The 25,400-nt window shown below is 43.9% G+C and overlaps 1 protein-coding gene across 1 annotated transcript in view; it reads right to left on the reverse strand.

The window, feature by feature from the left end:
* Window positions 1-1,118: 1,118 nt before the first annotated feature.
* LOC129816699 (neurite extension and migration factor-like) overlaps window positions 1,119-25,400 on the reverse strand; it is a 106,823-nt gene continuing 82,541 nt past the window's right edge. Inside the window, exons 2-3 of the mRNA XM_055871493.1 lie at window positions 8,807-8,931; window positions 1,119-7,773 (exon numbers count right to left, since the gene is read on the reverse strand). Of these exons, the coding sequence (XP_055727468.1) occupies window positions 3,785-7,773; window positions 8,807-8,882 (4,065 nt within the window). The 5' untranslated portion in view covers window positions 8,883-8,931 and the 3' untranslated portion in view covers window positions 1,119-3,784. The remainder of the gene's footprint in view (window positions 7,774-8,806; window positions 8,932-25,400) is intronic.

Genomic DNA, 25,400 nt, shown 5'->3' on the forward strand with positions numbered 1-25,400 from the left:
CACCGGAGTTGCTGCAAGTCGCCAAGAAATCAGGAGCTGCCTCCACTATTCCAGGACCATTTCAACTTCAACATTTCAACATCATCAAATCACCTATGCTTAATCTAATTCAGTGACAACTAAAAGATTCCAAAAACAACGTAGTCCAATCAACATAAGCTAAATATCATGTGGCTTTCCATGGTACTGATTTCTGTGTGTGTGTGTGTGTTTATGTATGTAAGTAGAAAAAACATGTTGACTCACCCTCACGCCAATACCATCCTCCTATCTTTCATGGATCAGAATCACCATTGTAATCATTGGCCAATACAGAGAATTAAGTAAAACCACAAGTAAAAATCCCTATCTCCATCCATGGCTAATTTAGGACAGGGTCAATTTTAGCTAGCTAGCTAGTCACCAGAGGACAACAACACAACAAAATGCAACAATTCAAGTTTTTTCTGTCTATGACTTTTGGCTATTGATGTGATGTGATTGGTGTGAAGCCAAATCCAAACTGGCTTCCCTTGACACTTTTCTTTGGTGCACTAGGACCATTCACAATTGAGCTCACTCAGTTCGTTGATTGGTTATTATTTTATACATTTTTTTTATCAAGGGAGGCCAAATTCTCGCTTGCTTCCCTTGCATTCAATGACCAGACATCATCAGCTAGATGGGCTACACATACTGAGACAGAGGGGAGCTGTTTTGCACACTCAGATGCTTTCTCCGGTGAGATACATTCAACCTCTTGTGAATTGAAGGAAAATAATGAAACATAAGAGAGATAAAATATACATAATTTTATGTTTTTTTGTGTTTTTGTAAATTTTGCGGGGAAGCCATCCATAAATATACGCCACTGGAATAGATAGATTGTAGTCTCTCTAAACATGTGCCTATTCATCAAAGCAAATATCTGAAAATAAAAATTATATGAAGTAACATGTTTAGCATTTTGTGGAGTCCTGGGAATGAATCTATTTTCAGACATGCAAACACATGCACAGACTACAATAAATATTTGAACACTTCTTGAAATCTTCAAGATGCATGCAACATAAGGACGGTATACATTCTCAGAAAGAGGTCAATACAGTCCCTACAGAGACGAAAATGGAGACCTCATCTGAAAGCAGCAATCAAAAGCTCATTTTTATTTGATATTTATTCCATAAACATTATTACAAAACTCAGCAAGTTACCAATATTACATTGTCACCATACAGGCTTGTCCACAAATATTTAAACCTTTGCAACAGTTACAACAAAACAAAATAATACTAGAATGATTTACATGAAAATCTATAAAACAGCAATAAAATCACAAACATGTCTTTATTTCAGTTTTTCTTTTTGTTTTATCATACTTTTTACACAGTAGCACTACACTCCCACAACAAGATTGGTCTGATTACAAAACTTCCAAAAAAATGTTACAGCTTTTTTCCCAGTGTTTTACCCTCTCCTTTTTTGGAGTTTTTTTCTGTCATGTTTGTTATTTTGGTTTTTAAAACCAGAGGCGTGTCATTACGCATCCCTTTCACTGCCTGTAAAGGTGAAAAAAGAGTATCCACACTCACAAATACTTCACAGCACTTTCTAAGAAAAATATACACTTAGAAAATATTTTACAAATCATTACACTGAAAAATATACAAGATTCATCGAGGACGTCAAGAGTTCTTTTGGAATCCCTCTGGCAACAACTCTGACAATATTTATAAAGCTCAATATTCTTTTCAACAAAAAAGGCAAAACATAATTTCAATTAATGTCAAAATCATGGCAGAATTAGGCTACATCAAACATAACAGTATCTAATACATTCATAAATAGGGCACAGAAGATTTCTTCATCCTTTTTTCAATTACCTGTAAATTAATTTGCTTTCAAGCACCTTTCCGAGGCAGCTCAACAGTGGTACATCATATACAACTCTTGTTGGAGAGGAAGTACAGTACATTCAATTGACAATGGGCAGGGATGATATAAGGCAGTTTGCTCCACACCACCTAGTGGTGACACTTGTCCTGGTCCCACATCTAAATGGCTAGCCTGGCAACTTGGAGAAGATGGAGGGGAAGGGAGGTTGCGAGAGACAAAGGTCTTCACAATAAATATTGATCTCTGATGGATAGTATCAATTTATGTCAATTGAAATAAATTGTATAAATCTAATATAGAGCTCCATGTTGGTGCAGTGGTAGGTGAATGCATGAGATTACATTAATCTGTGTGCTCATCTTGAGTATAGTACAAATGTAAACCTCAATATTTTGAGCGCTTGGGACTATAAGGTTCTATTTGCAAAAATATGATTCTGAGATAATTGGCTTTAAAGATCCGAACCCTCATTGGTTTCAATGGTGTCAGCAATTTTTATCTTGTATTCTTTAAAACTTAACAACATGAATTGGTGTATTTACAGAACTATATAGGTAGAGAACATTGAACAGATCAAGGCTATGCCAATAACTACATTTTGACAAAAATGCAGATAGAACCTTGTAGTCCGATGATCTCGATGTAATTAACCTGTTAGAGCATATTTAATCCCCTTCTCTGTATCTCCATGCTGGCTGTTGATTTGGAGTTCAGATGGCAATCATTTCAGAAGAATGTATGAAAGAAAAGACAGTCATTTGCATTTTGGTAAAAGGTGTATCACTGTCAGCTGCAGGTGCTTGGCAAACGGAATAGATCCCAAGTGTAAGATCTCTGGAATGTCGACCTGCCACCATAGTCCAGAACCCCCACCGCACAACCGTAACAAAAAGAACATGAAACAGCCAATATACATACAGATAGAAAATGTTTATACAGGTACTTGATCAACGTTTGGCACATTAATTCCATTTTCAACATTATAATTATTGTCATATTCTGCAAATAGTGCATATGTCTCTGTACAATAGCATTAACAAATTGCAATTTTGGGTACTTACTCCACTTACCCTCCCACCAACTCTCCCCAAACCATGGCAATAAGCCAATGACAAATAATACCATTTAAAGATATTAATACAATTAGGACAGTTTGATAAATTTGTCTTATTGTTAATACAAAAAGAGTCCCTTTTTTAATTATGAAGTCTAGTTCCCAGCAGAACAGCGATACAGTTCTCCAACACCAGTGAAACATCCACAACTGGAATGGCAGGGTGATATCAGTAATGATAGGATAAGCCTACTGTAACTGTTCACTTGTGACTCACTCCACTCTCTCTTCTTACACTGAAGGAAACCACTGTCTGAATGTAAGGATGGACAACTTTTGAACTGTGATTTTATTTTGTGGAGAGCAACAGACGGAATTTTGACATTATTAAGATGGGGCAAGCTGTCCTGCTGAAATGGAGAAATGAAAAAACAAAGCAAAACACTAAGTATCACAAAAATTATTTTCAAAACAGTTTCAAGGCAATCTTTCTTATTATACAAAAGTCAAACCTAAAGTAACAAAAAACAAAACAATCTAAAGACCAAGAAAGGTGAATCAAGCAGCAGTCAGAAACAAAATGTAGCCACGGTAGTTTGAAAACCCAGTCAAGCTGAAGACAATCAATCACTCAATAGGTAGTTTCTCAGGAACAAATAAAATCTTACATGCAAGTTATTTCGGCTCTATTTAGGGTAAAATCAGCAGGTGGGGTAGTCAAGGTTAAAGTCTTTGCCATGCAACACTTGGATTTCAGTCAAAAAGTGAGAGCAGTAAGGGAACCCAGGGAACTGAGCAAGGGGCAGGAGGAAATAGAGTGAGTGGGACATACTTTGCAGCCACTGGTACAAAATATTACCTCCGTTTCTCATAAGAGGTCATCAGAGCTACGTTCTTGCTCGAGTCCCGCTTCCCTGTATTGTTTTCGTCTCGAGCAAATTTTGCACCGGTTTTGTGACGGTACATTTTTTTGTGTGCGGGCCCACAGATGCCAGGTATACCGAGGCTGGACTTGTTGAACACGTTGCAGTCCAGCATGAGAGGGGGGAAGAAGGGGTTTGAAGGAATTAACTTGGCTTGGTTTTTGGCTCCCATGCCAGCTGCCTTTCTGCCCCTTCCTGCCACAGCGGAGGTGGTATAACCACCCTTTTTCCTGACGTTAGCTGTTGTTCCCGCCAGGATTTTAAGTGTCTTAGTTTTAAGGCTGTTGGCATCTGGAGGCTGACAGAGTCCAGACATGGGGTCCCACAGTGGCTCGATTGACACCTTCATAAACCTCTGGACCTCTGCCATCCCAGAGGCTATGTTGGACAGGATGTTGGAGGGCTCTTCAAACTCTCGCTGGTCGTCATCCACAGGACTGTTGTTGTTGCCGTCTGCCCAGCCCCCACCATGCTCCTCCAGTAAAGGCCAGTCTTCTGATAGTCCAGCAAGGCCTTCACTTTCTTCACCTTTTGCATTTGCCTTTGCATCAAGCAGGGCTTTTAGCTTTTTGGATGAACTAGAATTCTGTCTCGGGGCTTTGTTCTTCTCTGTCTTGGGGGCCCTTGGAGCCTTGCTTTTCTGTTTACTGGTTGCTTTCCTTTTTGACTTGGGACCTTTAGTTCGACCTCCGATGGATTCGGGCTGCTCATCAAAGACGTTGGGGCCATCAATCTTACCTGTGCCGTCATTGTCATTGAAAGTATGGAACTGGAACTGATGATTGTTTATCGCTCTGCCATCATGGTTTTGTTGTGGCAGGACATTACAGTCCCACTTAGTCCCATCAGGTGTAGCTGAGAGAGTCATGTCTCCTGTCTCTCCCTGAAACTCCCTGGCCTTTCCTAGGTTTTCCATAATTTCTGTCCCCATCACCTGTGGGGAGAGATTTGGTGTGTCAGGTGGCGACATATCTGACAATGGCGAGTGCCTGAACTTATCGGGGGTGAAGTTGGAGATGTCCAGTAGGTCTGTAGACTCCCTGAGGGGAGTGATTTCATCGGTACTTCGCTGGATCACCAGTTTGGGACTGCAGTGGGCCAAGAAGTTCTCGTTCACATCGTCTTCACTCTCCTTCTCACAGGACTTGAGACTCATAGAGCTGTAGTTGCTGGAGGTGGCAGACAGTGAACTCATAGAGTCATAGCTGGCCAGCCTGCCGTTCTCTGTGTTTAGAGTGACTCTATGGAACTGCACTTGTTCCTCTTTAGCTGACTGGCTGACTTGTAGGCCTGAGTCTAGTCCTGGTGGCTCCTCAGGCAAATATGCCTTATCATACAGCAGTCTGTTGCCATCTACATTGACTTGACTATATCCTGACAACGGCAAGTTGTTTGTCATTGGCAAAGAAATGGTGCTGGAAAAGTCAGAAGGTTCAGGTTTAATATCAGGTGTAAATGATAAATGTTTACCTTCAGACTGCCATGATGTGTGAGTGAAGTTTGGCTCCATCTGATTGGAGCAGTTAGAGGGGGACTGTTGGAGCTCAGACTCTGAGGGTGGGGATAGAACACAGCTCTGGGCCAGCTGTAGGTTAGTGAATGGATTCTCCTCCTGGGAGAAGCCATGAAGAAACTGCTGTCGGGGATGCTGCTGGGAGTAATATGTCAGCCCAGTGTTACTGGATGAGTCAGAGGCCTCTAGTAATGTCTGCAGGTAGCCTCCAGGGATGACATGTAGACCACTATTCACATTTACAGGATGGGTCATTGTACTGGAAGGGGAGCAGGGGGCTGGTATAAAAGTGGACTTTTCATTGGGGTCGACACTGACAGTAGAGTCATCACAAATCTGGGGGCTGCCTGCAGTGGAGTAAACTATGTCAGGGTGCGGATTTGGGGATAGTGGGCCAACCTCTTGTAGCTGTATCACAGTTTTACCATCCTCCTGCTGAGCCTCGTTCATTCTTTTCAACCTCAGTCTGGCCTCGCTTTTAAATTTCCTTATTTGCACAGTCTTATTCCCAAGTCTTTTCCCCTCCCTCTCTAGCGATCTGCTTTTTCCTGTCACACTGCCTTGGTCTAATCTAGCAGCACAGTCAGAGGTCGTTGTTGTTATAGATTCCATATCTGTACAGGCAGCTTCATCCTCAGCTGCGCCCACCTCTTGCTTGTGATCGGTGTGGTTTGGCGAGAGCTTTACAGCGTGAATTCTTTGAATCCGGACTCTATTTGCAATCCTGTATTTTCGTTTTGTCAGGCTCGAATTAAGGGAACGCCTGCAGCCATTTGGAAATGTGTTTTTATCACCAGCAGCCAGCATGCGCTGCTCCTGCATTTCCTGGCGCCTCTTTTGCCAGTAGTCTTTCAGAGGAGCCATTCTCTGGTACTTATGAACTAAGTCCTTACTTAAGCTTACTGTTGTCTCTGATGTGTCAATTTTGCCAAGCTTTAATAACATGTGCTTCTCCCCTTTAAATCGGTTTATGATGATGTATTTGATTATCACCGGAGGCTCTTTTCGTGAGGATTTTCTCCTCTTCTTTGGACACCAGTCATCATCCTCCTCTTTTTTTGGGACCACCGTCTGCTTGTCTTTTTTCTCTGTGTTCCTCTCGCTCTCGATAGAATCCACGTCGTACAGATAGTCGTCGCTGTATCTGACTTTTCTCTTGGACCTCAGCCCATAGCTCAGCTGGCTGGAGGAGCTGGAGTTCTCCCTGGAGAGGAAGCAGTGTTTCTGTTTGGTCTGGCAGGTGTCAAGGGAGGATCCAGTACAGGAGCTGTCATCGCTGTACTCTCCAGAGTCCACTGTGGAATTGTTGAAGTCAAACAGGTAGCTGCTCTCTGGACTGACATTCGGCGTCACCTCAGCAGAGCTGCTGCTGTTGTTTTTGTCAACCTTTTCTCCAGCCGCCCAGACTTCAACAATCTCTCCCTTCACCTGTGCTCCTTCAGCTCCCTTCTTCACTGCTCCCTCACCCTCCTTTTTGGCCACGACACTTGGGAAGAAGTTGAACTGGGTTTCCTCCTGAATGGGGTTGGTCTTTTCTCGGACGTTGTCCTGGAAGGACTCGTAGCGGATCTTCAGCGAGCACACGTCGCTGCCCAGGGTGGAGTCCTCGTCCTCATCATCAAACATGTAGTTGTCTACGTCCTCTTCTGAGAAGAGGTTGACAGAGAGCTCGTTCTTAGAGCAGAGGTCCAGCAGCTCGATCTTACTCTCGCTGATAAAGGACTCAAAGCAGCCCCAGTCCTGGCTGGAGTTGGCCAGTAGAGCCTCCTCACCATTGCACTTGTCCAGGAGCAGACCTTCGTAGATACTCTTCGGCGTGGCGTCCTCTGAGTCGCTGTCCTCCGCTGACTTCTCATCATCTGTCTTCTCCTCTGCCCTGATCTTGTGCTCTGGGTAGCTGAGGAGCTGGTCTGAGAGCAGCTGATCCCCGTAGGGGATACCATCCCCAGAACTCATGCACTGCATGGCCATGTCAGGACAGGAGACAGGACAGGGGTCATAGTCCCGGCCCAGGTCCAGCCCTGGCTCAGGCTCTGTAGCGTCCTTGGTCTCGATGAAACAGCCCAGGCATGTGCGGCTTTGTGGCATGAGGCAGTCTCCTCCAGACAGGGCTGATACACTCCCTATCTCCATTATTGTGAAAGCTGCTTTGTTACTACAGTCCTCTGGAAGAGCCCAGGGACTCACCTCTTTTGTTGTGCAAGAGGAGGTGAGGGAGATGGCGTGGATGGAAGAGGAGTCATCAGTGGTAGTGGTGGTGATGCTGGGCTCAGAGGTCTCTGTTGGGCTGAGGGGTGAGAATGGGTTCAGTGAGGTCCTCTCACTCTCATGGCCTCCTTTTAGTTGATTGGCTGTAGGTGAGACGGCGGTGCTGTCTGGCTGCAGATTACTGTCCTGGATGTGTGATTCTGTAGAGCAGAACAGAGAGATGATATCAGATAATAACTAATTCACCAGTGAACTCACTGATGGACAATGTGAGAGTACTTTAATATACTGTCCTATATGGAAGGACATTTTAATATACTCTACTATTTCCTATCTTTAATTATTTTTCATTTTCAGCTCAATGTATGTTCCTAGGCTCTCTTCCAGCTGATAAAATGCACAGGTCGTGTTTTTTTAAACAGGCTGCACAAAGTCATCCTTTTGTACAAAGACACAGAATAATATAGCTAATTCAAGCTGAAAAGGTGAATTCTGCTTTTTATTGAGGAAAATGAAATGCTCATCATTTTCTCATTATTGTGTTTCTTGTGCTTTATAATTTGAGATAAGAATACATTGAGAATAAAATACCCAATAGAAAGTAATGGGACAATTATAGTGGAAATATGCCATTAGCCTATTTTTCACTCTTAAATAAGGCTTCTGCTCTGCCTCTTCTATTACTCTGGTTCATGTATTTGTAGGATACATGGAAGGAATGACAAAGGTAATAACCTTTCCCCTGCTCTTTGTGAGTGGTCTTCCCCCTTTGACATTCAGGATCGTTAGGGGTGGGAAAGGATGATAAGTAGTTTCAGAAGTAAAAAATGGAGGAAAACATTCCACACATTGGACTGTCTCTGAGCACTGAAACATTGCTCATCCATTCAGATGCAGCAAAGGTTAAGGTCACTAAATATCAAGGCTGGGGCTTCTTGCCTTTCAGTTCTGTGAAGGTAACAGGCAAACTCAGTAGCAGAGGAGGTGAAAACAATGCATAGCATCTTGTTCCATATAAGAACTCTGTGCCTCCTTGTAACCAGCAGGACATCATGTACTGTGATAATGTAACAGCATTCCCTCTGTTCCTTAATAGAAACATTTTAAAATGCTAAAACATACAGTATGAAGTGTTGATATACACCTGTGGTGAGGAATTACATCTTGGTGTGTCCATCATTTTTTTGATTCAAGTAAAGTGTTTCTAGCAAAGCAACATATAAATGTCTTTACCATTCTCATCCTCTTTGTTGATCTGTTCCAGGTTTGGAGCCAGCACAGAAAAGTTGGGTTCTTGAAAAACATCCATCAATTTAGCTTGGTTCTAGTTGTCCCTTACACTATTGCCACTATCCAACCTGCAAAAACACAGAGAAAGAGACACAGGAAAAAATAAAAACACTGGAGCTGACAAAAGGAGATGGCTTATTATGTTATCATAACAATATACACTGTCACATACATCTTTGTGGACCCTCGTCTTTGTCAACTACAATGTATGAAAGGCTTCACAAGAGCCTAGGGAATGGAGATTTTATGTATGAAAATGTTTTTTTTAAACTATATTTCTCCTCAATACCATGGCTTTTTGCCCAAGATTCTATTCTTTGTTCCCCTAAAATATCTGTCCCAATCTACGGGCTATCAAGGGATATTGGGCACCAATATAGGAGACTGACATATATTGTATCTAGTAGGCTTTTCAACACCTGAGCCTCAGGCTGTATGTAAATTGCAGGCAAATCCTCCTGGCCTTTTGTATATTGCTTTAATCAAGCATTTCTCAGGTCTCAAAACTCCTCAATAACTTGCTTTATGAGAATTGCTCTAAGCAAATGTCAGAAGTAACAATAGTATAAAATCACACCAACAAGATCAGATTTCTGTACCATATTCAATTTTCTTAGCTTGTTCGTAGCTTCTAACTCTCCTGTTTACTCTTTCCCACTCCCCGTCCTCCTCCCCCATTCATTTTCTTGCAACCAAGGAGCAACAACAAATGGCCAGATTAATGAAGATGGAAAAGAAGCAATAAGAGGTTGCATAAAATTAGCCTTCTGTCTAACGATCATGTCCAATTTAACACCTTATTAAGCCATGTTGTTTCATCTCCTGGAGGCCATTTGCGACAAAGGTTTGTGAGCCGCATGAAACCAGACTTTCTGCCAGTGCAGTGCTGACTCACTGCCAGCTGGAACGATGCTGGTAACCTGGACTGGCTCTCTGTCTCTGTGTAATTAACCTGGGTCTCTGTGTTAACCTGGCCAGCCATGGGTCTCTGTGTTAACCTGGCCAGCCATGGGTCTCTGTGTTAACCTGGCCAGCCATGGGTCTCTGTGTTAACCTGGCCAGCCATGGGTCTCTGTGTTAACCTGGCCAGCCATGGGTCTCTGTGTTAACCTGGCCAGCCATGGGTCTCTGTGTTAACCTAGCCATGGGTCTCTGTGTTAACCTGGCCATGGGTCTCTATGTTAACCTGGCCATGGTTCTCTGTGTTAACCTAGCCATGGTTCTCTCTCTGTGTTAACCTAGCCATGGGTCTCTGTGTTAACCTAGCCATGGGTCTCTGTGTTAACCTGGCCATGGTTCTCTCTCTGTGTTAACCTAGCCATGGGTCTCTGTGTTAACCTCCCACTGGGCAAAAACTGGTTGAATCAATGTTGTTTCCACATAATTTTAACCCCAAAAATGTAATGTGATGACGTTGAATCAATGTAGAAAACTGATTGGATTTGCAAAATGTCATCAGTGTGGGGGAATTGTATCTATTTTTACCCAACCTAAATCCAATGTCAATGTGATTTCACTTTATTTGACAACAAAATAGACGGTGAACTGACGTCTATGCCAGTGGGCTGGCCATGTGTCTCAGTGTTAACCTGACCATGGGTCTCTGTGTTAAACTGACCATGGGTCTCTGTGTTAACCTGACCATGGGTCTCTGTTAACCTGACCATGGGTCTCTGTGTTAACCTGAACATGGGTCTCTGTGTTAAACTGACCATGTGTCTCAGTGTTAACCTGACCATGGGTCTCTGTGTTAACCTAACCATGGGTCTCTGTGTTAACCTGACCATGGGTCTCTGTGTTAACCTGACCATGGGTCTCTGTGTTAACCTGACCATGGGTCTCTGTGTTAACCTGACCATGGGTCTCTGTGTTAAACTGACCATGGGTCTCTGTGTTAACCTAACCATGGGTCTCTGTGTTAACCTAACCATGGGTCTCTGTGTTAACCTGACCATGGGTCTCTGTGTTAACCTGACCATGGGTCTCTGTGTTAACCTGACCATGGGTCTCTGTGTTAACCTGACCATGGGTCTCTGTGTTAACCTGACCATGGGTCTCTGTGTTAACCTGACCATGGGTCTCTGTGTTAACCTGACCATGGGTCTCTGTGTTAACCTGACCATGGGTCTCTGTGTTAACCTAACCATGGGTCTCTGTGTTAACCTGACCATGGGTCTCTGTGTTAACCTGGTGTAACAAATGTCCAGCGTAGACAAAAAGACTGGTCTCGGCACAAGTGTAATAGATGTGATCGTATATCGTAACACTCTTGCGTTGTGATTTTCAAGAAAGGAATACCCAGCCAGCGGGCCAAGTTGATTGGTGTTTGTTCTGAGGATAGACACAAGGGTTGCCCATTAGATGTGCAGGACAACAGTATGTTGATGGCTGTAGATTTGTGATCCATCGCTTGCATGTCAATATCAGAATGGGTATTTTGTAATCAAACATTACCATGACAAAAAGAGTACAAAATACAATAAATGTAAGTACCTGATGATAGACACAAGGAATCACATTAGATGTGCAGGACAACAGTATGTTGATGGCTGTAATTTCATGGTTTGTCTGAAATAACTATGATTTAGCAGGGACTAATGTGACCATTACCATCTTGATCATGCTAGCTAACTCGCTCTTACAGAAATAACATACAAAAGCACATCCCAAGATGCCCCCAATATCTAACAGGTACTGTACACATATTCTTTCAGAAAGTATTCACACTGCTTGACTTTTTGCAAATTTTGTTGCCTTACAAAGTGGGATAAAAATGGATTTAATTGTCATTTTTTGTCAACGATCCTCACAAAATACTATAGTGTTAATGTGGAAGAAAAATTCTAACATTTGTAAAACATTTATGAAGTATAAAACACTAATATATTTTGATTAGATAAGTATTCAACCCCTTGAGTCAATACATGTTAGAATCACCTTTGGCAGCGATTACAGCTGTGAGTCTTTCTGGGTAAGTCTCTAAGAGATTTCCACACCTGGATTGTGCAACATTTGCCCATTATTATTTTCAAAATTCTTCCACCTCTGTCAAATTGGTTGTTGATCATTGCTAGACAACTATTTTTAGGTCTTGCCATAGCTTTTCAAGCAGATTTAAGTCAAAACTGTAACTCGGCCACTCAGGAACAATCACTGTCCTCTTGGTAAGCAATTCCAGTGTAGATTTGGCCTTGTGTTTTAGGTTATTATCCTGCTGAAAGGTGAATTAATCTCTGGAAAGCAGACTGAACCAGGTTTTCCTCTAGGATTTTGCCTGTGCTTAGCTCCATTCTGTACATTTTTTTATCCTGAAAAACTTACCAGTCCTTAACGATTACAAGCATACCCATAACATGATGCAGCCAACACTATGAATAAAAATATGGAGAGTGGCACTCAGTAATGTGTTGTATTGGATTTGCCCCAAACATAACACGTTGCTTTCAGGACAAAAACATACCTGCTTTGTCACATTTTTTAAAGTATTACTTTAGTGCCTTTTAGCAAACAGGATGCATGTTTTGTCATTTTTTACATTTTGTCCAGGCTTCCTTCTAGAAAAACATAATTCCACTTTGACATTATGGTGCATTATTGTGTGTAGGCCAGCTACACTTTTAAATTCCGTCTGTAACACAAGAAAATGTGGAAAAAGTCAAGGGGTGTGAATAATTTCTGAAGGCACTGTATACACATCAGGACATGTATGTAGTGAACTCGTACACATTGTAGAATATAGTATTTCAGAACGTGACCTACCGCTTGCATGTCAATATCAGACTGAGAAGAATGTATGTTCGCGATCTCCCCCTATCTGCAAGCATGACTAATGGCATAACACCTTATTGATATGTAAATTCAACCAACCAATAGGAATACAGAAATATTGAATACATATTTCTGCAGTGTCAAGTGGAAACATAACCAACCCCGTTAATAGGATCGGATCCTTTTTTCAATTTTCGCCTAAAATGACATACCCAAATCTAACTGCCTTTAGTTCAGGACCTGAAGCAAGGATATGCATATTATTGATACCATTTGAAACACTTTGAAGTTCGTGGAAATGTGAAATTAATGTAGGGGAATATAACACATTAGATCTGGTAAAAGATAATACAAAGAAAAATATGTTTTTTTATTTGTTTTTTGTTCCATCATCTTTGAAATGCAAGAAAAAGGTCACAATGTATTATTCCAGGTTAGGCTCAATTTCGATTTTGGACACTAGATGGCAGCAGTGTATTTGCAAAGTTTTAGACTGATCAAATGAACCATTGCATTTCTGTTCAAAATGTTGCCCAAATGTGCCTAATTGGTTTATTAATAGATTTTCAAATTCATAACTGTGCACTCTCCTCAAACAATAGCATGGTATTCTTTCACTGTAATAGCTACTGTAAATTGGACAGAGCAGTTAGATTAACAAGAATTTAAGCTTTCTGCCCATATCAGATATGTCTATGTCCTGGGAAATTATTGTGTTACTTACAACCTCATGCTAATCACATTAGCCTACGTTAGTGCAACCGTCCCACAGGGGGGACACCGACCCTGGAGAGGTTTTAACCTGGTCAAGGGTCTCTGTGTTAACCTGGCCATGGTTCTCTGTCTGTTTTATCGTGGCAAGGGGTCTCTGTTTTGCCCTGGCCACTCTGTCTACCACTGTGCACTAATTTGACTGAAAAGACTCTGGTCTACTCTTAAGTTATCACTATGAGTCATTGGGAAGCGGTATTAAAATCTTAACCGCAGAATTGTCTTATCTCAGCACTGCGTAGAGAGAGACCACTGGAAACAGAGTAGTACAGGGAGAGAGTTTGCTGAGATATGAAACATTATCTTCAGCGGGAGATGCTCAGCATCCTTTTACAACTAAAAACAACACCTGGCAGGCCTAAGATGACAAATGCGTGAAAGTATAACTGCCAGACTTGAATCCATTACTGGCATGGAGTAGCATCTGTGGTTATCAAACCCTTGTGAGGCACATTCAATTTATATATATATTCTTTTAAATGTATGTTTGCAGAGAAAAGGAAAACAGGTCCTATCATCTGAAATGAAGGCCCAGGTTATCATAGCTCTCTCTCTCTACTCAGAAGGGGTCACTGTTAAACAGAAAGGATCACTGCTAATGCAGGAGAATCACCTTCACTTGTACAAGTCCACAATAACGTCCACAAAACCTGATCCATCTGCTGCAGTCAGGGCTCTAAATGGGGGGCTCTATGACACACACTGACACTACTCTGTGCCTTTCTTCTCAGGAGGAACAACTGACTTCCCAGATAAAACACTGAATTTCATATGAACCAGATATCACATTTTCTTGAAATTTGAAATGGTTACTCTTTGTACTATGTTTTAACTACAGAAGACCTTCTGAAAGACATGCCATATGGTGGTGCTAGACTACAACGTAGTCAACATAACGTATAGTTGACCTGTTTCACTTAAAATAATGAAATGCTATGGATTTGTAGTAGGGCATAGCAGTATCCCATTACAGGAGTATGGTGATGTTATAGCAAATTGTAAGTCTTCAACATTCAACTTTCAAAATTATACAAAGTTCTGATTGCAAGATACAACTGAAAACTGTTGTCCTGATTAAAGAAGCAATAAATCTGGCCATCTTTAGACTAGTTGAGTATCTGGAGCATCAGCATTTGTGGGTTTGATTACATGTTAAAAATGGCCAGAAACAAAGAACTTTCTTCTGAAACTCGGCAGTCTATTCTTGTTCTGAGAAATTAAGGCTATTCCATGCGAGAAATTGTCAAGAAACTGAAGATCTCGTACAACACTGTGTACTACTCCCTTCGCAGAACAGAGAAAACTGGCTCTAATCAGAATAGAAAGAGGAGTGGGAGGCCCCGGTGCACAACTGAGCAAGAGGACAAGTACATTAGAGTGTCTAGTTTGAGAAACAGACGCCTCACAAGTCCTCAACTGGCAGCTTCATTAAATAGTACCCGCAAAACACCAGTCTCAACGTCAACAGTAAAGAGGCGACTCCGGGATGCTGGCCTTCTAGGCAGAGTTGCTAAGAAAATGCCATATCTCAGACTGGCCAATAAAAATGAAAGATTAAGATGGGCAAAAGAACACAGACACTGGACAGAGGAACTCTGCCTAGAAGGCCAGCATCCCGGAGTCGCCTCTTCACTGTTGACGTTGAGACTGGTGTTTTGCGGGTACTATTTAATGAAGCTGCCAGTTGAGGACTTGTGAGGCGTCTGTTTCTCTGGCTGCTCCTGACTGAAGCCCGTCGCTGGAGGCTCCGGACTGAAACCCGTCGCTGGAGGCTCCGGACTAGAGGTCGTCGCTGGAGGCTCCGGACTAGAGGGCGTCGCTGGAGGCTCCGGACTAGAGGGCGTCGCTGGAGGCTCCAGACTAGATGGCGACACTGGAGGCTCCGTGCCATGGATCATCACAGGAGGCTTCGTGCCATGGATCATCACAGGAGGCTTCGTGCCATGGATCATCACTGGAGGCTTCGTGCCATGGATTATCACACACGGCCAAACACAAAGAAATAGACAACATAGAACACCAGACATAGAATGCCCACCCAAACTCACGCCCTGACCAACCAAAATAGAGACATAAAAAGGATCTCTACGGTCAGGGTGTGACAGTTGTCCATTACTTGAATTTAGAAACCATTCCAATAGTGCAGTGTTTTAATTCATAGTAATGTTGGCGTAACTTGCTGATATATTCATCTAATTTCTGTAATTAACAGAGAAAAGGTTTCACCCGTCAGATATACAGCAGATTGCAGTATAAAGGGGGAAAACATTTAAAAAGAAAACAGGACTGGGGATTTATTGCAATTTTTAAAAACTGAGATAATCAAACCTTCCATACATATCAGCAGGATTATCAAGGCCAAGGAGGAGCAGCTTTTTTTCATATCAAAGCAGCTAATATGAATTCTGATAAGAGAAGCTCTAATCCGTAAATCCATAATAGCACTTTATTGTGACTTCCACAAGCAGCTTAGAAGGGCAGCATACATTTTTATTGAACAGGTGTACTACAGGATTTCAAAGGCCATCTGGGCGACGGGCAACCTTGTACTGTAAATACAGAGTAGACAGGTAGGTTGCAGAGGTGGAAAAGCTGCAGTGGAAAACTGGAGGTACTGAGGAGGAAAATATGTTTTATGTTTTTTATTGGATATTTATTACCCCAACCTATACCATTACTTTGAGCATACAGACGACTATATCTGGCGTGTCCCTTCTGTCTTGCATCATATCATGATTAATTTAATCTATTTGCGTGATGGATGGACTACCCGTGCAGACTCAAATTGACAGTCACACTTAGAGTATTAACTGTATATACACACATTGTGTGTGAGAGTGTGTTTGGTTTTCAACCTGGGGTACTGTTATTATTTTAGAAAAATGTTTTCTTCCAAAAATAATAACAGTTGGGAGTATTACCAGTGTTATAAGCAGAGAGATGGAGAGGGAGTGAGTGAGTGAGAGGCAGAGAGAGAGAGAGAGAGAGAGAGAGAGAGAGAGAGAGAGAGAGAGAGAGATGGAGAGGGAGTGAGTGGGTGAGAGAGAGAGAGAGAGAGAGATAGAGAGTGAGAGAGTGAGTGAGTGAGAGAGAGAGAGAGAGAGAGAGAGAGAGAGATGGAGAGACAGAGAGAGAGAGAGTGAGTGAGAGTGAGAGGGAGAGAGAGAGAGAGAGAGAGAGAGAGAGAGAGAGAGAGAGAGAGAGAGAGAAATAGAGAGAGAGAAAGAGGTCATGAGCAGATGAGCTCCCACATTTTTCAGCATGTTTTTAAAAAATAGAAAGATTTAGAGTTTGACAAACGTATGATATTTGGCAGGGACATATACAGGATGCTACGCTAAACAAAATAACTTTCACTCCAAGTCGAAACTCCAAATTTACAACCTGATTTTGGACGGAATTACCTGGAATGCTTCCTACAACCAAGGATTATTATTCCCAAATTATACAGTAAATGCTCTGGCAAACAAACAGAAACCTGAAAACACCATCCAACCTGGGACTGAGTGAGGAATGCTTAGCCTGAAGCAATTTCTTACTTTCAAAAGCCAAGAAGAAAAATACTTTACAGTGATATATTTTACTTTATAAGGACTGAATGCTAAGGCTACCAAGCTTGCTAGGACAAAGAGATACAACTGAAATTAGCACGGATGTGTGAAGCGAGAGGTGTCGAAGCCTTTGAGCCCAACAAATGGTAGGCTACCCCACCCAAATCTAGAGGCCTCGAAGCCTCCTCCTGCTGTTCAGAGACCATCCGCTGGCATTTTCACAAGAAATCTGCCTCCAGAAATAAAAGCTTCTCCCAAGTGGGTTGTGACACCTACTCCCGTTGCCTGCTGCACTGCTGCTTGGATTCCACCTGGCGATCTGTTCACCGTCTGCCCTGGTGCCCCCCCGAGCTTTCGCTCACCTCCAGCACACACGCACTGTTGGGGCGAGTGACTCTGAACTTACAATGTCTAACCCCAAGGCGTTATATTACATTTTGTTCTTGTGCATTTTGCTATTTGCCTCATGACTCCTGCATGCTTTGTTGACTACGAACTTTCTTTACCCAACCGTGGGACAGACTATGTTTGTTCCCACACTCGAGACACTGACTCTCTATTAATTACACAGACTTTTGGCCTCCCATCCCATTCTAACCATCTCTCGCTGGCTTTATATTCATGTTACCTGATGAAGTTGCTGTACAGTATGATCTTGTTGCCATCTGATGCACATTCAGATGTCATAAATCAGCACCGCAGAGCTCTCCCTGTACTATGTGTCCTATTTGGTGCCTTGATTGTATTACTGTTGATGATATCTGGAAATGTGCATCTACTGTTGCTATCCCCAATTCTGACTTGCGCTCTGATATCTGCTTCACAGATTTCTGCTCTTGTAAAAGCCTGGGTTTTCTGCACGTTAACACTAGAAGCTTATTACCTAAATTGGATCAACTGAAAGTGTGGATCCAGATGTGTTGGTCATTACTGAGACGTGGTTAAGGAAGGGATGTTAACCTTTCTGGTTATAACCTTTTTCGGGCAAGACAGATCTTCCAAAGGTGGGGGAATGGCAATCTTTACCAAGGATCACCTTCAGTGCTCGGTTGTCTCCATCAAGTCTGTCCCCAAACAATTTGATTTGCTGTTTTTTTTTGTTTTTTTTAACTTTCAAATAGCTCTTTGTTGACTGTTGCGGGGTGCTATTGTCCTCCATCAGCACCGGCCTGTACCCAACCTGCCCTAAGCTCTCTCCTGGCCCCTTACACACTGAATTTGTCTTGCTAGGTGACCTAAACTGGAACATGCTTAAACCACCTGACCAAGTCCTAAAGCAATGGGAATACCTAAATCTTTCTCAGATTATTACCAATCCCACAAGGTATGACTCCAAACACCCAGAAAAGGCTACTCTTCTTGATGTTATCCTCACAAATAATCCCGATAGGTATCAGTCTGGTGTTTTCTGTAATGAACTTAGTGATCACTGTTTTACAGCCTGTGTTCGTAATGGCTGCTCAGTGAAACGACCTGTCCTGACCTGTCATAGACGCTTGCTAAAAAACTCGAATTAACTTTAACGAGAATCAGGTTGAATCCCCTCTGTTGAAGACGCTTGGACCTTCTTTTTTTATATTTTCATTTGGTTCGACCGTGATCTTGCAGAGTTACTCCACCACAAGAATTGCATTTGGCAAAAGGCTCGGCACACGCATACTCGGGCTGAGAATGATAAATGAGTGCACTCAGGCTATCTGGAAGGTCAAAGTTAGTTGCTTTAAGAAGCAGTTCTCTCTCTGTGTGTCTAACCCCAAGAAGTTCTGGAAAACGGTTAAAGACCTGGAGAGTAAACCCTCCTCCTCACAGCTGCCCATGTCCCTTAAAGTTGATGATGTGGTTGTTATTGACAAGAAGCACATGGCTAAACTCTTTAATCACCACTTCATTAAGTCAGGATTCCTATTTGACTCAGCCATGCCTCCTTGCTCGTCCAACATTTCCTAATCTCCCACCCCTTTTAATGCGACTATCCCCGATGCTTCTCCCTCTTTTTCCCCTGCCTGCAGGCAGTCACTGAGTCCAAGGTGCTAAAGGAGCTCCTTAAACTTGACCCTAAAAAAACATCTGGGTCAGATGGTTTAGACCCTTTCTTCTTTAAGGTTGCTGACCCTATCATCGCCAAGCCTATCTCCGACCTTTTTAACCTGTCTCTCCTTTCTGGGGAGGTTCCCATTGCTTGGAAGGCAGCCACAGTTCATCCTTTATTTAAAGGGAGAGATCAAGCTGATCCTAACTGTTATAGGTGTCACGTTCGTCATAAGTAGTAGACCAAGATGCAGCATGGTATGTTTCCATCCTTTATTATGGAATAGAAAACTTCAAACAACAAAACAACAAAACGAACAAACTAAACGTGAAGCTATAATAATGCTCACAGGCAACTAAAGATAGACAAGATCCCACAAAGCACAATGGGAAAATGGCTACCTAAATATGATCCCCAATCAGAGACAACGATAAACAGCTGCCTCTGATTGGGAACCATACTAGGCCAACATGGAAATATAATTCACCTAGATAACCCACCCTTAAATCACACCCCGACCTAACCAACATATAGAATAAAAGCTCTCGATGGTCAGGGCGTGACAATAGGCCTATTTCTATTTTTCTCTGTTTATCAAAAGTGTTGGAAAAACTTGTCAATAATCAACTGACTGGCTTTCTTTATGTCTATAGTATTCTCTCTGGTATGCAATCTGGTTTCCGCTGATGTTATGGATTTGTCACTGCAACCTTAAAGGTCCTCAATTATGTCACCATTGCCCTTGACTCTAAGAAATGTTGTGTTGCTATTTTTATTGACTTAGCCAAAGCTTTTGATATGGTAGACCATTCCATTCTTGTGAGCCGGCTAAGGAGTATTGGTGTCTCTGAGAGGTCTTTGGCCTGGTTTGCTAACTACCTCTCTCAAAGAGTGCAGTGTATAAAGTCATAAAATCTGCTGTCTCAGCCACTGCCTATCACCAAGAGAGTACCCCAAGGCTCAATCCTAGGCCCCACGGTCTTCTCAATTTACATCAATAACATAGCTCAGGCATTAGGAAGTTCTCTCATCCATTTATATGCAGATTATACAGTCTTATACTCAGTTGGCCCTTCCACAGATTTTGTGTTAAATGCTCTACAACAAAGCTTTCTTAGTGTCCAACAAGCTTTCTATACCCTTAACCTTGTGCTTAACACCTCCACAACAAAGGTCATGTGGTTTGGTAAGAAGAATGCCCCTCTCCCCACAGGTGCGATTACTACCTCTGAGGGTTTAGAGCTTGAGATAGTCATCTCATACAAGTACTTGGGAGTATGGCTAGACGGTACACTGTCCTTCTCTCAGCATATATCAAAGCTGCAGGCTAAAGTAAAATCTAGACTTGGTTTCCTCTATTGTAATCGCTCCTCTTTCACCCCATCTGCCAAACACCCTGATTCAGATGACCATCCTACCCATGCTAGATTACGGACACATAATTTATAGATCGGCAGGTAAGGGAGCTCTTGAGCGGCTAGATGGTGTTTACCAATAGGCCATCAGATTTGCCACCAATTCTCCTTATAGGACACATCACTGCACTCTATACTCCTCTGTAAACTGGTCATCTCTGCATAACTGTCGCAAGACCCACTGGTGGATGTTTATTTATGAAACGTTCTTAGGCCTCACTCCCCCCTATCTGAGATATCTACTGTAGCCCTCATCCTCCACATACAACACCTGTTCTGCCAGTCACATTCTGTTAAAGGTCCCCAAAGCACATACATCCCTGGGTCGCTCGTCTTTTCAGTTCGCTGCAGCTAACAACTGGAACGAGCTGCAACGAACCCTCAAACAGGACAGTTTTATCTCAATCTCTTCATTCAAAGACTCAAACATGGACACTCTTACTGACAGTTGTGGCTGCTTTGCGTAATGTATTGTTGTCTCTAACTTCTTGCCCTTTGTGCTGTTGTCAATGCCCAATAATGTTTGTAACATATTTTGGGCTGTTACCATGTTGTGTTGCTACCATGTTGTTGTCATGTTGTGTTGCTACCATGCTGTGTTGTCATGTGTTTTTGCTTTGCTATGTTGTTGTCTTTAGGTCTCTCTTTATGTAGTGTTGTGTTGTCTTTCTTGTCGTGATGTGTGTTTTGTCCTTTATATATATATTTTTTTTATTGTTAATCTCAGCCTCCCCGCAGGAGGCCTTTTGCCTGTTGGTAGGCCGTCATTGTAAATAAGAAATTGTTCTTAACTGACTTGCCTAGTAAACTAAAGGTTAAATAAAAATAAATAAATACGCAATTTTACATTAATTTTTACAATGCAAATGGTTTACAATAATAATAACACAATTATTGTTGCATTCACTGATAAAACTGACTCCAAATTTGACCACCAATATATTTTATGTAAAAATAAATCATCAAATTCATGAATGGTGGTCTTCAAGAGCTTTTGGCTGTGATTTGGTGGTCTCAGATTTGGAAAAGTTAGGGAATCGCTGCTGTATAGCACATATACAATAGCTGTAGGTGGGAGGTAGAAGTGATTCAGACTTCCGGTGCAGGAGGGCATCCTGACTAAGTTTAACTCCAAAGTGTTAAGATGCAGGCTGGGAAGGCACTGACTGACTGACTGATGCAACAATCGTATTTTCACTCCAGGGAAATAACCCCACAATCCACCTCACATACTATTACACTGACAGCCATCAGGACAGCACAGAGTGGGGATATGAAAGACTTCCCAAGTGATTCCACTACTGAGGCATAAACACAGAAAAAAATAAAACGAAATAGAATGAAACAAAACTCCACAGAGGGCTGGAGAGGAGGAAGCACCACCCACTAGGGATTAGCATGGGTAACCGGGATCCTCGGGAACACTTCATATTTCCAGAAAAAAAGAAAGGACAAGACCCAGGAAATTACTAATAATTTCCCCAATGTCGGCACTAATGCAATTCCACAAAATACACAACATGCGCAGTATCAGATTATCAAAAAAATTAAATATAGCACATTATCCAAACAGGTTGTTGCATGGAAGCCTTTAGCCTAGCGTATTTACTTCACACAAAATCGCCATAAATTCAAAGCGCACGCATAATTGACACTGCCGGACTGCACACGTAAACTGAAGGCAGTTGATAAACCCGACAGGAAAGCTCTACAGTATAGTCTGGAAAAGAACACGTGCCTCTTTGAGCTGTCATTGTGAGTCTTTAGTCACACATTTCATAGGCCTATGCACAATTCACTACATAGGCATCTATGTCACAGACATGAAGTCTGTTAACAATTCAGAGGCATGAGGGAAAATGATATCTCCTGTCCTATAGCCTAGACTAGTTTTCTGTCCAGTCCTAATCCCACTGATACTCAAAATCCTGACTCCTTGTCACGATCGTCGTAACTTTGAATAGAGGACCAAGGCGCAGCGTGATAGAAAGACATCTTCTTTTATTATGAAGACGAACAAACAAACAAAACAACAAACAGACGACCGTGAAGCTATTCAAACAAAATAGTGCTGACACTAAACATAGACAATTACCCACAATAGCCTAATGCCTATGGCTGCCTTAAATATGTCTCCCAATCAGAGATAATGAATGACAGCTGTCTCTGATTGAGAACCATTCAGGCAACCATAGACTTACCTAGACACCTACACTCAACACTCAACACAAACCCATACACTCTACCAAAACCCCCTATACCATACAACCACCCAAGACGAGACAAATACACACAAACATCCCCCCTGTCACACCCTGACCTAACCAAAATATTACAGAAAACAAAGATAACTAAGGCCAGGGCGTGACAGTACCCCCCCCCCCCCAAAGGTGCGTACTCCGGCCGCAAAACCTGACACAGAAGGGGAGGGTCCGGGTGAGCCTTCCTACGGCGGCGGCTCGGGTGCGGGCCGTGGCCCCCACTCCACCATAGTTAATACCCGCTTTGGTGGCTCTGGCAGATCCTGGCTGACTGGCGGCTCTGGCAGATCCTGGCTGATTGGCGGCTCTGGCAGATCCTGGCTGATTGGCGGCTCTGGCAGATCCTGGCTGACTGGCGGCTCTGGCAGATCCTGGCTGGCTGGCGGCTCTGGCAGATCCTGGCTGGCTGGCGGCTCTGGCACATCCTGGCTGGCTGGCGGCTCTGGCAGATCCTGGCTGGCTGGCGCCTCTGGCAGATCCTGGCTGATTGGCGGCTCTGGCTGGTCATGGCTGGCTGACGGCACTGGCTGGCTGACAGCACTGGCTGGTCATGGCTGGCGGACGGCTCTGGCTGGTCATGGCTGGCGGACGGCTCTGGCTGGTCATGGCTGGCGGACGGCTCTGGCAGATCCTGGCTGGCTGGCGGCTCTGGCAGATCCTGGCTGATTGGCGGCTCTGGCAGATCCTGGCTGATTGGCGGCTCTGGCAGATCCTGGCGGCTCTGGCAGATCCTGGCTGGCAGATCCTGGCGGCTCTGGCAGATCCTGGCTGGCTGGCGGCTCTGGCAGATCCTGGCTGGCTGACGGCTCTGGCTGGTCATGGCTGGCTGACGGCACTGGCTGGTCATGGCTGGCTGACGGCACTGGCTGGCTGACGGCACTGGCTGGTCATGGCTGGCTGACGGCTCTGGCTGGTCATGGCTGGCGGACGGCTCTGGCTGGTCATGGCTGGCGGACGGCTCTGGCTGGTCATGTCTGGCGGGCGGCTCTGGCTGCTCCTGTCTGGCGGACGGCTCTGGCTGCTCCTGACTGGCGGACGGCTCTAGCTGCTCGGGACAGACGGGCGGCTCTGACGGCTCGGGACAGACGGGCAGCTCTGACGGCTCGGGACAGACGGGCAGCTCTGACGGCTCTGGGCAGACGGATAGCGCAGGCGGCTCTGGGCAGACGGACAGTCCAGGCGGCACTGGGCAGACGGCAGACTCTGGTCGGCTGAGGCGCACAGTAGGCCTGGTGCGTGGTACCGGAACTGGAGGTACCGGGCTAAGGATACGCACCTCAAGGCTAGTGCGGGGAGCAGCAACAGGACGCACAGGACTCTGGAGACGCACAGGAGGCTTGATGCCTGGTGCCGGAACTGGTGGTACCGGGCTGGAGACACGCACCATAGGGCGAGTGCGTGGAGGAGGAACAGGGCTCTGGAGACACACTGGAAGCCTGGTGCGTGGTGTTGGCACTGGTGGTACTGGGCTGGGGCGGGGAGGTGGCGCCGGATATACCGGACCATGCAGGCGTACTGGCTCCCTTGAGCACTGAGCCTGCCCAACCTTACCTGGTTGTATGCTCCCCGTAGCCCGACCAGTGAGGGGAGGTGGAATAACCCGCACTGGGCTGTGTAGGCGAACCGGGGACACCATGCGTAAGGCTGGTGCCATGTATGCTGGCCCGAGGAGACGCACTGGAGACCAGACGCGTTGAGCCGGCTTCATGGCACCTGGCTCAATGCCCAATCTAGCCCTGCCAGTGCGGGGAGGTGGATTAACCCGCACCGGGCTATGCACACGTACAGGAGACACCATGCGCTCTACCGCATAACACGGTGTCTGCCCGTACTCTCGCACTCCACGGTAAGCATAGGGAGTTGGCGCAGGTCTCCTACCTGACTTCACCACACTCCGTTGTAGCCCCCCCCCCAAGAAATTTTTGGGTTTTACTCGCGGGCTTCCAGCCTTGCTTCCGTGCTGCCTCCTCATACACTTCAAGATACAAAACAACGAACGTGACCAAACCGAAAACAGTCCCGTGTGGCACGAACACTGACACGAAATACAAACCCATACACTCTACCAAAACCCCCTATACCATACAACCACCCAAGACGAGACAAATACACACAAACATCCCCCCTGTCACACCCTGACCTAACCAAAATATTACAGAAAACAAAGATAACTAAGGCCAGGGCGTGACACTCCTGTGTCCCATGAAAACTCCTAATTTTATTCTGTAATCCATAGGTTGCATTATCAAAGCACGTCTCTCTCCTATGCATATAAAAATACTGCTAGAACATTTCCCCAGCTTCTCTGCGCTGTCTCGTACGTGCTGCCCATATGAGACCTTCGGTAGAGAATGTGTGATCAACAAACGGTATGAGAGTAGATATGGATATTTTTTTTAAACAGTGTTGGTCCCTGTTAAATTTCAACTTCATCTCCCCGTTATTCTTGAGCTGATCTGTTATCTCCATATTCATCTCCCCGTTATTCTTGAGCTGATCTGCTATCTCTATAATCACCAAAGGGTCCTGAGTGGCGCAGCAGTCTAAGGTACTGCATTGCAGTGCTAGAGGTGTCACTACAGACTTGGGTTCGATCCTGTGCTGTATCATGATCCGGAGTCCCATAGAGTGGTACACAATTGGCCCAGCGCTGTCTGGGTTAGGGATGGGTTTGGCAGGGTAAATAAGAATTTGTTCTTAACTGACTTGCCTAGTAAAAAATGTTTTACAAAAATAGATTTT

This window comes from Salvelinus fontinalis, chromosome 2 (genome assembly GCF_029448725.1).
Source record: "Salvelinus fontinalis isolate EN_2023a chromosome 2, ASM2944872v1, whole genome shotgun sequence".
NCBI lineage: Eukaryota > Metazoa > Chordata > Actinopteri > Salmoniformes > Salmonidae > Salvelinus > Salvelinus fontinalis.